General features: G+C 43.6%; 1 protein-coding gene across 2 annotated transcripts in view; it reads left to right on the top strand.

Moving 5' to 3' along the window:
* Positions 1–481: 481 nt before the first annotated feature.
* Positions 482–17,083, top strand: part of LOC115205341 (fibroblast growth factor 18-like) — a 28,915-nt gene continuing 12,313 nt past the window's right edge. For both annotated transcript variants that reach the window (XM_029771197.1, XM_029771196.1), the window contains exon 1: positions 482–2,024. In XM_029771197.1, the coding sequence (XP_029627057.1) occupies positions 1,993–2,024 (32 nt within the window). In that variant the 5' untranslated portion in view covers positions 482–1,992. The remainder of the gene's footprint in view (positions 2,025–17,083) is intronic.

Below are 17,083 nucleotides of genomic sequence, written 5' to 3'. Positions count from 1 at the left end.
ACTTATAAGTTATGAAACGAAGAGTCAAAATACATCACTTTTTAAAGCAATATATATAACTCTTGACTTGGAGGGTCTGCTCTGCTAGTCGTGCCCCCCACCCTCCTCTCTTCCCGCTCTTGCGGTCTCGCCCCACCATGGGTCCAGGGCAGAGGGGTGGCAGTGGTCGGGTTTCTCTTTCACTGAGGCGAGGAGTAATCTGAGGGCAAAAGTAACTCGCCTCTTTTATTCCCCAGGGAGTTGTGAAAGGTGGCAAAAGAGCATAAACACGTATTTTGTGGAGATTTGTAAAAACTCAGCCTTGTTTCCCCTTCCCCCTTACTTGCAGCCAGTGACATGTCCAACACTGTTTTGCCGGAGTTGGTCGGCATCACATAGCGACTGACTGATCTCATTTTGATCCATTAAGTGTGTGTGTGAGAGGGGGGGTGCTGAGAGAGAGAGCAGCAGAGGGAGAGGTGGCTGGTGGTGGGAAGGAGGGAGGGAGCGGTGGATTGATCCACGGCTGTTAAAATCTTGTTCTGTTTTTTCTTGGAGTGAGGTTTGTGCCTGCCGACTGACTCGCCTATCCCATACAGCAATCCCATCCACCGTAAAGACAAGCTTTTTGCGGAAGGAAAACCTTTTCTTTCTTTAAAAAAAAAAGCGAAAACCAACATACATGTTGGAGCTGGAGAAAACCCGCAGCTGTGTCCTTTTTGTGTTTTCCTCTCGCCACTGATTGAAAGAAGGAAGCAGAGAGAGAGAGAGGGAGAGAAGGTCCAGGTTCTGGGGTCGATTTGTCAATGTGATTAGGTAAACGTCGTTTCAAGTGCACGCATTCACTCTACCTTTATTTCTTTACCAACAGAAGTAGATCTCTTCTGTTCTGCAACGCTCGGATCCTTGAACCAGCCATATACACGTTGTTGTTTTTTTCAGGAAAACTGCTAACTTTTTATTTTTATTTTTTTAAATAAAAATATCAGATTGCCTTTTTCCCCCTTCAAACAGTTTCGAGGTGATGTAATCGTTCTGTGTTTTGGTTGGTATTGTGTCGGAGCTCTGGGAGGACAGCAGCCAGGCAACTTGCGGCTGAGACAGACGGGGAAGTCAGGGAAATCAGGTGCAGAGAGCGGCTTTCATTTTCGCGCTGTCGCGGGTGGCTGGGTCCGCCACCCAGTCACAGCTGTTCCCATCCTCTCCAATTCCCCCTCCCTCTATCACTACAACCCTCCTCTCTCTCACTCCCCCTCACCTCTTCCCTTTCATTCAACTCTCTCCATCTCCCTCTGAGCTGGACCGCTCCGGGCTTTTCTCCACTCTACTGGACACCGTTGTTCGGTGTCCCCCGGGCCAGAGACTTCGTGACCCATCGTGCGATAGTAGCCATGACCGAGCCCGCCCTGCAGCACCCGGTGCCCGCAGAGCCCCCTTCTCCACGCCGCCCTCGCATCCAGCCCGTCCAGGTATCCCGCCTCCCACAGCGCCTTACCTTGCCTCGCAGGGACTAGAGACCTCTTTCTGCGTCTCATATCTTCAAATTCGTCTAATGTGGAATTCTCTCAGAAGAAAGTTATTGACCTAGTATAAGCCTTATTGTAGCACCAAACACCAGGACGAAAGTGAATTAAACATAACGTAGCGGGGGAGTCGATTGGACTTCAGCAGCTGTGAGCCGTGAAGGCGCTTTCACCTGTTCCTCTCAAACCCGGAGGCTGCAGCTGTTTGATGCCCTAACCTCTCCCCGCGCTCCGCCCCTCCCCGCTCCACCAGCCATAGTGACAGCCAAGAAAGGTAGCCCTCTGGTCACAGTGGCACGGCCACCCCGCCCCGCCACACCCCACCCACCCACCGCAAGCCGATGCCAACGAGAGTGTCCGCTGACTCTTTGACCCTCCACTCCATCCAGCGGATTATAAACACACAAGTGAACTCTCCGGACTGTCGGACCGGCTCTGACCGACAAGGAGACTGACTCTGGGCGAAGTTCCGTAGTGGAGGGGGGAAGAGATGCGGTCCCTTCTCTCCACGCTCGCTGTCTTGTAAGTCTCTCTAACAACACATTTCTCAAGAATGTTATTGATATATAAAACAACGTATGTTTCAGTCATATATATATATATATATATATATATATATAAAAGACTCAAACATAAATTGCTTTATATATAGGGTTTCTCTGGGTATTTGACTGTCATCTCTTCCCATATGTCACCATAGAAACGTGTCAAGATAGGTCAGGTTGTGATTGGCAAACGTTTCAGTGTCACTGGGTTAGAGTTTGGGCTGTGCCACTCGGACTTGTCATAAACACCTTTATAACTATTATTGTTGGTGTTGTTGATGTTGACCAATTCAATTGGACGTCGGTTTATATGAAGTAGAGTACAGCAATTGAATTGAATCATAGTCTACACACTACCGCAAACTTTCATTGGATCATAGGCTACAACAATGTCTAATGGAATAGGAAAATGCTGACATGCCAACCTCCACTATGTTAAAGGAGAGAGCCTGCGGTTGACTATTTGAGGTGTGTCCCGTTAAAATCCAGGAATTGATTTGTCTTTCTTTGTGTCGGCTGTATTTCTCCCAGATGGCAGTCATCTCCAGATAGTTCTCATTCCCAGCTCAGACAACCTGTACAGGGTGCTCTCTCGTGCTCTCTCCCTCTCCCTCCCTCTCTCTCTCTCTCTCTCTCCCTCTCCCTCCCTCTCTCTCTCTCTCTCTCTCTCTCTCTCTCTCTCTCTCTCTCTCTCTCTCTCTCTCTCTCTCTCTCTCTCTCTCTCTCTCTCTCTCTCTCTCTCTCTCAATTCAATTCAATTCAATTTAAGTGGCTTTATTGGCATGGGAAACATATATTTACATTGCCAAACAGGGTTGGTGATTACATGTAACATTACATTACAAAAACGGTAACTGTAATCCGGTAATCCGTCGGATTACAGATACTTTTTAAAAACTAAATGATTATGTCGATGATTACTTTTAAATTTAGAAAGGATGTTTGCAAAAAATCTTTGACAATTCTCTGTTTTCTCAATGTCATTCAAATCAGCATGGAAAAAAGGCGCACGTTTAAATTTGTTCCACCTGAGCAACTCTGACCACAAATCAGAGACCACTATGATGAAACACCAAATGTGTTTGATCGATCGCCGGAAAAGCGCAGGAATAGGCTTTTGTAGGCTGCAGTACAACGTTTTGTTTTCCAAATGGTGCGACTGCTGTCGGCATCCAAAGATGATCCAATTTGAATAAAAGATTGGAGGTAAGAATGACAACAGTGGTGTAGTCTACGGCGATACGGATATATATCTACATAACGCAGTGATGTGAATCACACTGCTGCTCTCTCGTTAAGCTATTTGCGATTTACGTATTGTGGTTGTTGTGGATGGCTGTTCACGATTCTAAATGTGTATTTGAACCCAATGATGGTTTAATTCAAGAAGTTTAAGCTGCCTATCAATCATTGTTTTTGAAACCAGTGGACAGCAAGTGAAAAATGCGCTCTTGCAACGGCAGCATAGTGCGGATCCCAGCCTATGGAATAAAAGTGGAGCTTTCATTGCTCAATCTAATTCATGCTGAATTTTTTTCCCCAGAGGACTAATGGACAGATACTCAAACTCGTACACTTTCGAAAGACTTAAAGGGGAAATATTTAGTTATTACTTCCATTTTTTTAAACTTATATATACAGTTGAAGTCGGAAGTTTACATACACTTAGGTTGGAGTCATTAAAACTCGATTTTCAACCACTCCACAAATATCTTGTTAACAAACTATAGTTTTGAAAAGTCAGGACAGTTACTTTGTCCATGCCACAATTAGTTTTTCCAACAATTGTTTACAGACAGATTATTTCAGTTATAATTCACTGTATCACAATTCCAGTGGGTCAGAAGTTTACATACACTAAGTTGACTGTGCCTTTAAACAGCTTGGAAAATTCCAGAAAATGATATAATGGCTTTAGAAGCTTCGGATAGGCTAATTGACATAATTTGAGTCAATTGGAGGTGTACCTGCGGATGTATTGCAAGGCCTACCTTCAAATTTTCCCATGATGCTTGACATCATGAGAAAATCAAAAGAAATCAGCCAAGACATCAGAAAAATTTGTAGACCTCCACAAGTCTGGTTCATCCTTGGGAGCAATTTCCAAACGCCTGAAGGTACCACGTTCATCTGTACAAACAATAGTATGCAAGTATAAACACCATGGGACCACGCAGCCGTCATACCCCTCAGGAAGGAGATGCGTTCTGTCTCCTAGAGATGAACGTACTTTGGTGCGAAAAGTGAAAATCAATCCCAGAACAACAGCAAAGGACCTTGTGAAGATGCTGGAGGAAACAGGTACAAAAGTATCTATAGCCACAGTAAAACGAGTCCTATATCGACATAACCTGAAAGGCCGCTCAGTAAGGAAGAAGCCACTGCTCCAAAACCGCCATAAAAACCAGACTACGGTTTGCAACTGCACATCTCCATGTCCTCTGGACTGATGAAACAAACATTTGGCCATAATGACCACCGTTATCTTTGGAGGAAAAATGGGGAAGCTTGCAAGCCGAAGAACACCATCCCAACCGTGAAGCATGGAGGAGGAGGTGTGATGGTGTGGGGGTGCTTCCCTGGTGACATTGTCAATGATTTATTTAGAATTCAAGGCACACATGGCTACCACAGCACTCTGCAGAGATACGCCATCCCATCTGGTTTGCACTTAGTGGGACTATCATTTTTTTTTAACAGGACAATGACCCAAAACTCACCTCCAGGCTGTGTAAGGGCTATTTGACCAGGATGGAGAATGATGGATAGCTGCATCAGATGACCTGGCCTCTCACAATCACCCGACCTCAACCCAATTGAGATGGTTTGGGATGAGTTGGACAGCAGACTGAAGGAAAAGCAGCCAACAAGTGCTCAGCATATGTGGGAACTCCTTCAAGACTGTTGGAAAAGCATTCCTCAGGAAGCTGGTTGAGAGAATGCCAAGAGTGTGCAAAGCTGTCATCAAGGAAAAGGATGGCTACTTTGAAGAATCTTAAATATAAAATATATTTGGATTTGTTTAACACTTTTTTGGTTACTACATGATTCCATATGTTTTATTTCATAGTTTTGATGTCTTCACTACTTTTCTACAATGTAGAAAATAGTCAAACAAAAAAGAAATAAAGTTGAATGAGTAGCTGTGTTCAAACCTTTGACTGGTACTGTATATATTTCCATTGATTCTTGAAGAATATAACTTATATATGACTCATGAGCTTAGTTCAACTTTCACACCCCATTAGAACCCAAAATATAAGCTTGTTTTTCTCCAATGTTTATAAACATTGTAAATGTAAGCAAACACTGTATAGCCTCATAACATGGTTAAAACAATAATGTTGATATCATGGATGATCAGTCCTTGCATCCATAGCTCTATCTATTAATCTGAGTGGTTACATTTCTCCAGGCCCATCCCTCAGCTTTTTACCAAAACACAGGCGGGACAACCATTTTGTTATTGTTTCATCTGTGGATTTGCCCTTTAAACAGCTGCATATTATCAAGACATCAAAGTGTCAGCAACAAAAAGGTAAACAATAGGCCTATAACAAATGCAGCATATTGCATTCATTTGTCACATGTAAATAGCACTTTTCAGTAGTGCTCAAAGCATGCCATTCCATGAGCGCAGCATTTATTTTTCAACTCAAATCAATGAGCCCAATCAGTCCTCCATGATAACAAAATCATAAACAACAGAGTAGGGCTGGCTAATAAGTCCTTATTTGGCGTCATGCTCAGGTAAAACAATTTGGCTAATCTATACTTCCATATTTCCGAGTCCTATTCTTGAAGATCAAGGGGTACAACATTTATTGGAATGACTAGAATTCTGATAACCAAAGTCTTTTAAAGTAAAGTTATAATTTAATCGTATTATCATATGTAGTAGAAGCAATGTGTTAGAAGAAGCCTACATAACCAACCCATAAAGTAAAATGTAACATCTATATATGGCCAGCCATGTAAACTTTAACATTGATTTATCCTGCAATAGATGTCGTTCAATTGGTAACATACATTGTTGTCTTCTTCTAATGCCTCTTAAGGGGAATGTAATCTAAAAGTAACTGAATGTAATCAGATGGTTAAAAAAAAAATCAAAAAGTTGCGTTACTGATTACAATTCTGGACAGGTAACTAGTCACTGTAATGGATTACATTTAGGAAATAACCTACCCAACCTTGTTGCCAAATCAAGTTAAATATATAATAAACAAAAGTGAAATGAACAATAAAAAATGAACAGTAAACATGACACTCACAAAAGTTCCAAAAGAAGGAAGACATTTCAAATGTCATATTATGTCTATATACAGTGTTGTAATTATGTGCAAATAGTTTAAGTACAAAAGGGAAAATAAATAAACATAAATATAGGTTGTATTCACAATGGTGTTTGTTCTTCACTGGTTGCCCTTTTCTTGTGGCAACAGGTCACACATCTTGATGCTGTGATTGCACACTGTGGTATTTCACCCAGTAGATATGAGAGTTCATGAAAATTAGATTTGTTTTCAAATTCTTTGCGGGCCTGTGTAATCTGAGGGAAATATGTGTCTCTAATATGGTCATACCGTTTGGCAGGAGGTTAGGAAGTGCAGCTCAGTTTCCACCTCATTTTGTGGGCAGTGTGCACATAGCCTGTCCTCTCTTGAGAGCCAGGTCTGCCTTCGGTGGCCTTTCTCAATAGCAAGGCTATGCTCACTGAGTCTGTACATAGTCACAGTGGTCAGGTATTCTGCCACTGTGTACTCTCTGTTTAGGCCCAAATAGCATTCTAGTTTGCTCAGTTTTTTTGTCAATTCTTTCCAATGTGTCAAGTAATTATATTTTTGTTTTCTTATGATTTGGTTGGGTCTAATTGTGTTGTTGTCCTGGGGCTCTGTGGGGTCTTTGTGTTTGTGAACAGAACCCCAGGACCAGCTTGCTAAGGGGGCTTTTCTCCAGGTGCATTTCTCTGTAGGCGATGGCTTTGTTATGGAAGGGAGTCGGGAATTTGGAAATTTGGGAATCGCTTCCATTTAGGTGGTTGTAGAATTTAACGGCTCTTTTCTGGATTTTGATCATTAGTGGGTATCGACCTAATTCTGCTCTGCGTTACGTTGTATATATTTTTGCAGAATTCTGCATGCAGAGTCTAAATTTGGTGTTTGTCCCATTTTGTGAATTATTGGTTGGTGAGCGGACCCCCAAACCTCACAACCATAAAGGGCAATGGGTTCAATAATTGATTCAAGTGTATTTTGTCAGATCCTAATTGGTATGTCGAATGTTATGTTCCTTTTGATGGCATAGAAGGCCCTTCTTGCCTTGTAACGCAGATCGTTCACAGATCGTTCACAGCTTTGTAGAAGTTACCTGTGGTGCTGATGTTTAGGCCGGGATATGTATAGTTTTGTGTGTGCTCTAGGGCAACGGTGTCTACATGGAATTTGTATTCACCTTTTTTGGAAAACCATTATTTTTGTCTTACTGAGATTTACTGTCAGGGCTCAATTCTGACAGAATCTGTGCAGAAGATCTAAGTGCTGCTGTAGGCCTTCCTTGGTTGGGGACAGAAGCACCAGATCATCAGCAAACAGTAGACATTTGACTTCAGATTCTAGTAGGGTGAGGCCGGGTGCTGCAGACTGTTCTAGTGCCCTCACCAATTCGTTGATATATATATGTTGAAGAGCGTGGGGGCTTAAGCCACATCCCTGTCTCACCCCCGGACTTGTGGAAAGAAATGTTTTTTTTTGCCAATTTTAACCGCACACTTGTTGTTTGTGTACATGGATATTATAATGTTGTATGTTTTTCCCCCAACAACACTTTCCATCAATTTGTATAGCAGACCCTCATGCCAAACTGAGTCGAAAGCTTTTTTGAAATTAACAAAGCACGAGAAGACTGTGCCTTTGCCTTTGTTTTGGTTTGTTTGTTTGTCAATTAGGGTGTGCAGGGTGAATACTTGGTCTGTCGTACGGTAATTTGGTAAAAGCCAATTTGACATTTGCTCAGTAAATTGTTTTCACTGAGGAAATGTTCGAATCTGCTGTTAAAGATAATGAAGAGGATTTTCCCAAGGTTGCTGTTGATGCATATCTCACGGTAGTTATTGGGGTCAAATTTGTCTCCACTTTTGTGGATTGGGGTGATCAGTCCTTGGTTACAAATATTGGGGAAAATGCCAGAGCTGAGGATGATGTTACAAAATTTTAATAGAATCTCTCTCTCATTTGAATTGGCCACACCCCACAGGAAGCAGAATGTCTTATTTATTCTACACATCACTACACATTTTTATTTTGACATCATGTGTGGTTTCCAATGTCATGTAGCATTATATGGTTGAAACATTTCATTTTTAAAACTCATTCTCCTAAAATAATTTAAAATAATTGCATACATTTCCCAGAAAATACATTTCCCAGAATGCATTAGATCAAACATTGCCATATGGAAGAGACAATCCAGCATCTCATGACAATTGAAAAATACTGTATGGTATGTGTATTTTTTGCATTCAAAAGTTGTAGATAATTTTGATAAAAGGATTTGTCAAATGAAAGAGACTGTCATGTTTCATGTCTCATCTGAATTGATTTGTCTTTTTGACAAGATGGCGACGAAAGACATGGTAGCCCTGTTTTCTAGCTCCTAGCCAGCTCTGCAGTAAATTTTTTGTGTGTGTGACATTTCCTACAGTATTTGCTTAGAATGTTTCTTGCATTATTAGCTTCAGCCGGAAATAACTTTTGGATATTACATCGGCGGTCACTCACAAGCATTTCAAACAGATATGCAACTTCCCTGAACTGGATCCTTTGTTTGAACTTCCCAAGGCAATTCCATTCATCCCAGGGGCTGCTCCAAGACACTGTCACCAGAGAGGAGGAATAAGAAGTTGGCTTCTTATTGACCCAGGAGGCGTGCATACCATCCACCGCTCCGAGTATACAGTATTACTTGCTAATGTTCAGTCCCTGGGACAATAAAGTAGACGAGCTCCAAAGAGACATCAGGGACTGTAACATACTCTGAGTCATGTCTCTCTCCGGATATACTGTCCCTGTTCATTTGGACAGCATGGTTCTCCGTCCATTGCGCAGACAGGAAGAAAGAACGCTCTGGGAAAAAGAAAGGTGGAGGTGTATGTTTCATGATTAACATCTGTTTTCAATTTTCACCTGAAATGATATACTCAAATCTAAAATACAAAAGAACAGTTGTTTTTTTCTTTGTATTATCTTTAACCAGATCTATTGTGTTATATTCTCCTACTGTACATTCCTTTTACATTTCCACAATCTTCAAAGTGTTTCCTTTCAAATGGTACCAAGAATATGCATATCGTTGCTTCAGGGCCTGAGCTCATGGCCTTTCTCTTGAAATGCAAGAGAAAGGCCATAATGTATTATTCCAGCCCAGGTGCAATATACATTTTGGCCACTAGATGGCAGCAGTGTGCGCGCAAAGTGTTAGACTGATCCAATGAAACATTGCATTTCTGTTCAAAATTTTGTATCAAGACTGCCCAAATATGCCTAATTTGTTTATTAATAACTTTTTATGTTCAAAATTGTGCACTCTCCTCAAACAATAGCATGGTATTCTTTCACTGTAATAACTACTGTAAATTGGACAGTGTAGTTAGATTAACAAGAATTTAAGCTTTCTGTCAATATCAGATATGTCTATGTCCTGTGAAATTTTCTTGTTACTTACAACCTTATGCTAATCGCATTAGCCTATGTTAGCTCAACTGTCCCATGGAAGGGACGCTGATCCCGAAGAAGTTTTTAACTACCCATTGTGTGATTGTGGTAACATACAGGAATTCAAGTCCTTTTGTTCTCCCGATCTGGAATATCAAATGCCGACCGCATTACCTCCCGAGATAATTCTCTCAAGGAACTACACTGGACTTTGTACAAACTGGAAACCGAATATCCTGAGGCTGCATGCATTTATTGTAATTTAGCTGGAAATTTGAATAAACGAAATCTGAGGAAAACACTACCGAAGTTCTTTCAACACATCTCCTGTGTACTCTTGTCCATTGCTACTACCCCTTCTGGGACGGGGACAAGGCCCTCCCTTCGGCAAATCAGATCATGCCACTATTTGGATTCACCTCTCCTATAGGCAGAAACTTAAACAGGAAGTAACCATGGTAAGGACTGTTAAATATTGGTCAGACCAATCGAAATCTACGCTTCAAGATTGTTTTGATCACACGGTCTGGGATATGTTCCGGGTTGCCTTGAGAGTAGCATTGATGTATACACTGACTTGGTGACTGAGTTCATCAGGAAGTGCATAGAGGATGTTGTTCCCACTGTGACGATCAGAACTTATCCAAACCAAAAACCGTAGATAGATGGCACCATTCGTGAAAAACTGAAAACTCAAACCCCCGCATTTAACCACAGCAAGCTGACTGGGGACATGGACATATACAAACAGAGCAGCTAAGCCCTCCGTAAGGCAATCAAACAGGCAAAACGTCAGTACAGGGATGAAGTGGAGTCACAATTCAACGGCTCAGACATGAGACGTATGTGGCAGGGACACAAGACAATCCCGGATTATAAAGGGAAAGCCAGCCATGTCGCGGACACCGATGCCTGGCTCCCGGAAAAGCTAAATACCTTCTTTGCCCGCTTCGAGAAAAACACGAATGTGAGCTCTTGCACTCCATGGCCTACGTGAGTAAGACATTTAAGCGTGTTAACCCTCGCGAGGCTGCCGGTCCAGGCCAGCGGGGTTCTGAGCCGCGTTCTCAGAGCATGTGTACGGAGAGTTTACAGACATATTCAATCTCTCCCTATCCTATTTGCTTCAAGATGTCCAGCATTGTTCCTGTACCCAAGAAAGCGAAGGTAACTGAACTAAATGACTATGGGCCTGTAGCATTCACTTCTGAAGTGCTTTGAGAGGCTAGTTAAGGATCACATCACCTTCACCTTACCCAACACCCTAGACCCACTACAATTTTCATACAGCCCCAACAGATCCAAGGATGACGCAATCACCATCACACTGCACACTGCACACTGCCCTATTCCATCTAGACAAGATGAATATCTATGTAAGAATGCGGTTCATCGACTACAGCTCAGCCTTCAACAGCATAGTGCCCTGCAAGCTCATCACTAAGCTCGGGGCCCTGGAATGACCCCCGCCCTGTGTAACTGGGTCCTGGACTTCCTGACGGGCTGACACCAGGTGGTGAAGGTAGGCAACAACACCTCTGCTACGCTGATCCTCTACACCGGGGCTCCACAGGGGTGCATGCTCAGCCCCCTCCCGTACTCCCTGTTCACCTATGACTGCGTGGCCACTCACGTCTCCAATTCAATCATCAAGTTTGCAGATGACACAACAGTGGTAGGCCTGATTACTAACAACAACAAGACAGCCTACAGGAAGGAGGCGAGGGCCCTGGCAGAGTGGTGCCAGGAAAATAAACTCTTCCTTAACGTCAACAAAATTAAGAAGCTGATTGTGGAGAGCAGAGAGCACGACCCCATCCACATCAACGGGGAGGAAGATGAAGCATTTGGGCTTTGCCCATAAGACCCTCACAAACTTCTACAAATGCACAATTGAGAGCATTCTGTCGGGCTGTATCACCACCTGGTATGGCAATTGCACCATCCGCTACCACAGGGCTCTCCAGAGGGTGGTGCGGTCAACCCAACTCATCACCGGGGGCATACTGCCTGCCCTCCAGGACATCTACAGCCCCCGGTGTCACAGGAAGGCTAAGAAGATCATCAAGGACCTCAGACACCTGAACCATGGCCTGTTCACCTCGCTACCATCTAGAAGATCATCAAGGACCTCAGACACCTGAACCATGGCCTGTTCACCTCGCTACCATCTAGAAGATTATCAAGGACCTCAGACACCTGAACCATGGCCTGTTCATCTCGCTACCATCTAGAAGATCATCAAGGACCTCAGACACCTGAACCATGGCCTGTTCACCTCGCTACCATCTAGAAGATCATCAAGGACCTCAGACACCTGAACCATGGCCTGTTCACCTCGCTACCATCTAGAAGGCAGATACAGTACAGGTCTTAAAAATAAAATAAAGTAAAAATCTTCATCATTCTCCACAAAATACCCCATAACAACAAAGCGAAAACAGGTTTTTCGATTACATTTAAAAAAAATAAAAAACAGATACCTTATCTACATAAGTATTCAGACCCTTTGCTATGAGTCTCGAAATTGCGCTCAAGTGGATCCTGCTTCCATTGATCATCCTTGAGATGTTTCTACAACTTGATTGAAGTACACCTCTGGTAAATTCAATTGATTCAACAGGATTTGGAAAGGCACACACCTGTCTATATAAGGTAGAACAGTTGACAGTACATGTCAGAGCAAAAACCAATCCATGAGGTGGAAGGAATTGTCCATAGAGCTCTGAGACAGGATTGTGTCGAGGCACATATCTGGGGAAGGGTACCAAAACATTTCTGCAGCATTGAAAGTCCCCAAGAACACAGTGGCCTCCATCATTCCTAAATGGAAAGTGTTTGGAACCACCAAGACTCATCCCAGAGCTGGCCGCCCGGCCAAACTGAGCAATTGGGGGAGAAGGGCCTTGGTCAGGGAGGTGACCAAGAACCCGATGGTCACTCTGACAGAGCTCCAGAGTTCCTCTGTGGAGATGGAGAACCTTCCAGAAGGACAACCATCTCTGCAGCACTCTACCAATCAGGCCTTTTTGGTAGAGTGGCCAGACAGAAATCGCTCCTCAGTAAAAGGCACATGACAGCCTACTTGGTTTGCCAAAAGGCACGTAAAGACTCTCAGACCATGAGAAACAAGATTCTCTGGTCTGATGAAACCAAGATTGAACTATTTGGCCTGAATGCCAAGCGTCACATCTGGAGGAAACCTGGCACCATCCCTACAGTGAAGCATGGTGGTGGCAGCATCATGCTGTGGGGATGTTTTTCAGCGGCAGTGACTGGGAGACTAGTCAGGTTCGAGGGAAAGATGAAAGGAGCAAAGTACAAAGAGATCCTTGATGAAAACCTGCTCCAGAGAGCTCAGGACCTCAGACTGGGGCTAATGTTCACCTTCCAACAGGACAGAGACGCTAAGCACACAGCCAAGACAATGCAGGAGTGGCTTCAGGAGAAGTCTCTAAATGTCCTTGAGTGGCCCATCCAGAGCACGGACATAATTCCAATCAAACATCTCTGGAGAGACCTGAAGATAGCTGTACAGCGATGCTCCCCATCCAACCTCCCAGAGCTTGAGAGGATCTGCAGAGAAGAATGGAAGAAACTCCCAAAAAACAGGTGTGCCAAGCTTGTAGCGTCATACCCAAGAAGACTCGAGGTTGTAATTTCTGCCAACGGTGCTTCAACAAAGTACTGAGTAAAGGGTCTGAATACTTTGTAAATGTGATATTTCAGTTTTTTTTATACATTTATTTGCAAAGAATTCTTAAAACCTGTGTTTGCTTTGTGATTATGGGGTATTGTGTATAGATTGATGAGGAAAACAACAGTTCAATCAATTTTAGAATAAGGCTGTCAGGTAACAAAATGTGGAAAAAGTCAAGGGATCTAAATACTTTCCGAATGCACTGTACATAGTCACTGAACACTGGTCACTTCAATAATGTTTACATACTGTTTTACCCACTTTATACTGTATGTATATACACTGAGTGTACAAAACATTAGGAACACAATGCTTTTTCCATGACCGACTGACCGACCAGGGGAATCCAAGTGAAAGCTATGATCCCTTATTGATGTCACCTGTTAAATCCGCTTCAAATCAGTGTAGCTAAAGGGGAGCAGACAGGTTAAAGAAGGATTTGTTAACCTTGAGAAAATTGAGACATGGATTGTGTATGTGTACCATTCAAAGGGTGATTGGGCAAGACAAAAGATTTAAGTGCCTTTGAACAGGGTATGGTAGTAGGTGCCAGGTGCACCGGTTTGTGTGTCAAGAACTGGATCGCTGCTGGGTTTTTCATGCTCAACAGTTTCCCGTGTGTATCAAGAATGGTCTACCATCCAAAGGACATCTAGCCAACTTGACACAACTGTGGGAAGCATTGTAGTCAACATGGGCCAGCATCCCTGTGGAACACTTTTGACACCTTGTAGAGTCCATGCGCCGACTAATTGAGGCTGTTCTGAGGGCAAAGGGGATGCAACTCAATATTAGCCGCAATATTGGCCTTCCCTGTAGCTCAGTTGGTAGAGCATGGTGTTTGCAACACCAGGGTTGTGGGTTCGATTCCCACGGGGGGCCAGCACAGAAAAAAATGTATGAAATGTATGAAATGTATGCATTCACTACTGTAAGTCGCTCTGGATAAGAGCGTCTGCTAAATGACTAAAATGTATTAGGAAGGTGTTCTAAATGTTTTGTACACTCAGTGTACTGTATTCTAGTCAAGGCTCATCATATATAACTACTGCGCTACGCAACTTTTCTATTCATATACTTTCCATGCTATCTGTACACACTACCATGTACATATTTATATTCTGGACTCTGACATTGCTCATTCTAATATCTTGATTTCTTTATTTTTCTTTGTTGTGGATTTGTGTGTATTGTTTTGTATTGTTAGGTGTTACTGCATTGTTGGTGCTAGAAACATAAGCATTTTGCTGCACCTGTGATAACATCTGTAAAATATGTGTACTTGACCAATTTGATTTGGTTTGAATTAAATTATATTTCCTTCAATTCAAATTCTACTTCCTGAGGGGTGTGGACAATTCACATTCAAATTAATCTGTTGAATTTAATTACATTCGGAAAATTCCGAATTGAGTCCAACCCTGCTCTACACAAACATGGGTTCAATGGTCTAGCCTCTGACCACTGCTGCACGCTGGGGCCTATAGTGCTATTCCTCTAAAATCACTGCTGCACGCTGGGGCCTATAGTGCTATTCCTCTAAAATCACTGCTGCACGCTGGGGCCTATAGTGCTATTCTTCTAAAATCACTGCTGCACGCTGGGGCCTATAGTGCTATTCCTCTAAAATCACTGCTGCACGCTGGGGCCTATAGTAATATTCCTCTAAAATCACTGCTGCACGCTGGGGCCTATAGTGCTATTCTTCTAAAACTACTGCTGCACGCTGGGGCCTATAGTGCTATTCCTCTAAAACCACTGCTGCACGCAGGGGCCTATAGTGCTATTCCTCTAAAACTACTGCTGCACGCTGGGGCCTATAGTGCTATTCCTCTAAAACTACTGCTGCACGCTGGGGCCTATAGTGCTATTCTTCTAAAACCACTGCTGCACGCTGGGGCCTATAGTGCTATTCCTCTAAAACCACTGCTGCACGCAGGGGCCTATAGTGCTATTCCTCTAAAACTACTGCTGCACGCTGGGGCCTATAGTGCTATTCCTCTAAAACTACTGCTGCACGCAGGGGCCTATAGTGCTATTCTTCTAAAACCCCTGCTGCACGCTGGGGCCTATTACTGCTTTAACCACCACTGAGACTTACTTCTCTGCTGCTCAAACCACAACTCCGTTCTGAGGCCTACTGCTCCGCGCTGAGGCCTACCACCCTAACCGTTTCTCAACACTGAGACCCACTACCTCAACCACTGCTCCATTCTGCAGCCCACAACCTTCACCATTACTCCACGCTAGAGCGCCATAGTGAGGCCCACTATACCTTAAAGTCTACTTCACATGGGAGACCTTCAGAGATGCAGGTTTACGATGTCAGCTACATGCTTTTTTTGGCATAGGCCAAAAGTGTAACTAGGCTTTCCTTCTGTCCCTCTTCTAGAACTATACCTCCCTCATAATGTCTCTTCTACTCTCTCTTCTCTGCCATTCTCTGCTCTCTCTCTCCTCTCTCTTTCTCACTGGCATAGTGTGTGTCTGTGGTCTGGGGAGAGAGGTAGAATCCAGAACTGAGGCACTGTACTCTGTCTCCTCCGCAGCAGTGATGTTTTAACAGCTGAGAGTCCTCACAATGCACAGACACCACCACCTTTTCAGCTGCGCAGGCAGAATGCAGCTTTGGTTTCCCTGGTGTCTGCATCTGTTATCAGCCTCTATGAGCTGATACACCAGCTAAGGGAAAGATGATCAGTGCACTGTTGCATCAGAGGAGTTTGGCTTCTTGTGTGTTTGGGTTGGTGGGGTTTGTAGTTTGTGGGTTGAGCGAGTTAAGAGTGAGGTACATGTATCATCAGTGGCTGGATCCAAGACTCTTCTCTTCTTCACGTTCTGTCATGCCATAGAATATGGGGACACCTCTCTTTCTCCAGACACTGTATATCTAGAGGAGGATTATAGTCATTTCCTCTCTCTTTCTCTCTCCCCTCTCTCTTTATCACCATCTCTCTCCTGTCACACTCTCCTGTCTTTCTCTCTCCCCTCTCTCTTTATCACCATCTCTCTCCTGTCACACTCTCCTGTCTTTCTCTCTCCCCTCTCTCTCTATCACTCTCTCTCTTCTCACACTCTCCTGTCTTTCTCTCTCCCCTCCCTCTCTTTATCACCATCTCTCTCCTCTCACACTCTCCTGTCTTTCTCTCTCCCCTCTCTCTTTATCACCATCTCTCTCCTCTCACACTCTCCTGTCTTTCTCTCTCCCCTCTCTCTCTCTATCAATCTCTCTCTTTCTCTCTTCTGTGCATCAGTCTTTGCTTTATTCCAGCTGTCAGCTGCCTGCTGCCCCCGTGCACACACATACACACCCTGCACATCTGTGTGTGTGAGGCCATGACTGTGTGGGGGAGTCTCCTCCATCCCTAAACACTGAGCATGGGAGAGGAGCGATACGGAGGGAGGGGGCCGAGAGCTAGAACAGGGGTAGGGAGAGAGGGAGACTGAGAGATATGGGAGAAGGACAAAGAGAGTGAACAGATAGGAGAGAAGAGGGAAACATATGTACTGCATTTGGGGTGATTCCGTGCCACCATGGCCTAAAAATGTTTCATTTTCACATAAAAACTTCATTGTGAGGAAGGATGTTTAACATGCTTTTTACATTTGTATCACAAACCATTT

This window comes from Salmo trutta, chromosome 13, assembly GCF_901001165.1.
Source record: "Salmo trutta chromosome 13, fSalTru1.1, whole genome shotgun sequence".
NCBI classification, from domain to species: Eukaryota; Metazoa; Chordata; class Actinopteri; order Salmoniformes; family Salmonidae; genus Salmo; species Salmo trutta.
Note: the sequence above shows the minus strand (reverse complement) of the source record. Positions and strands in the feature narration are given on the sequence as shown.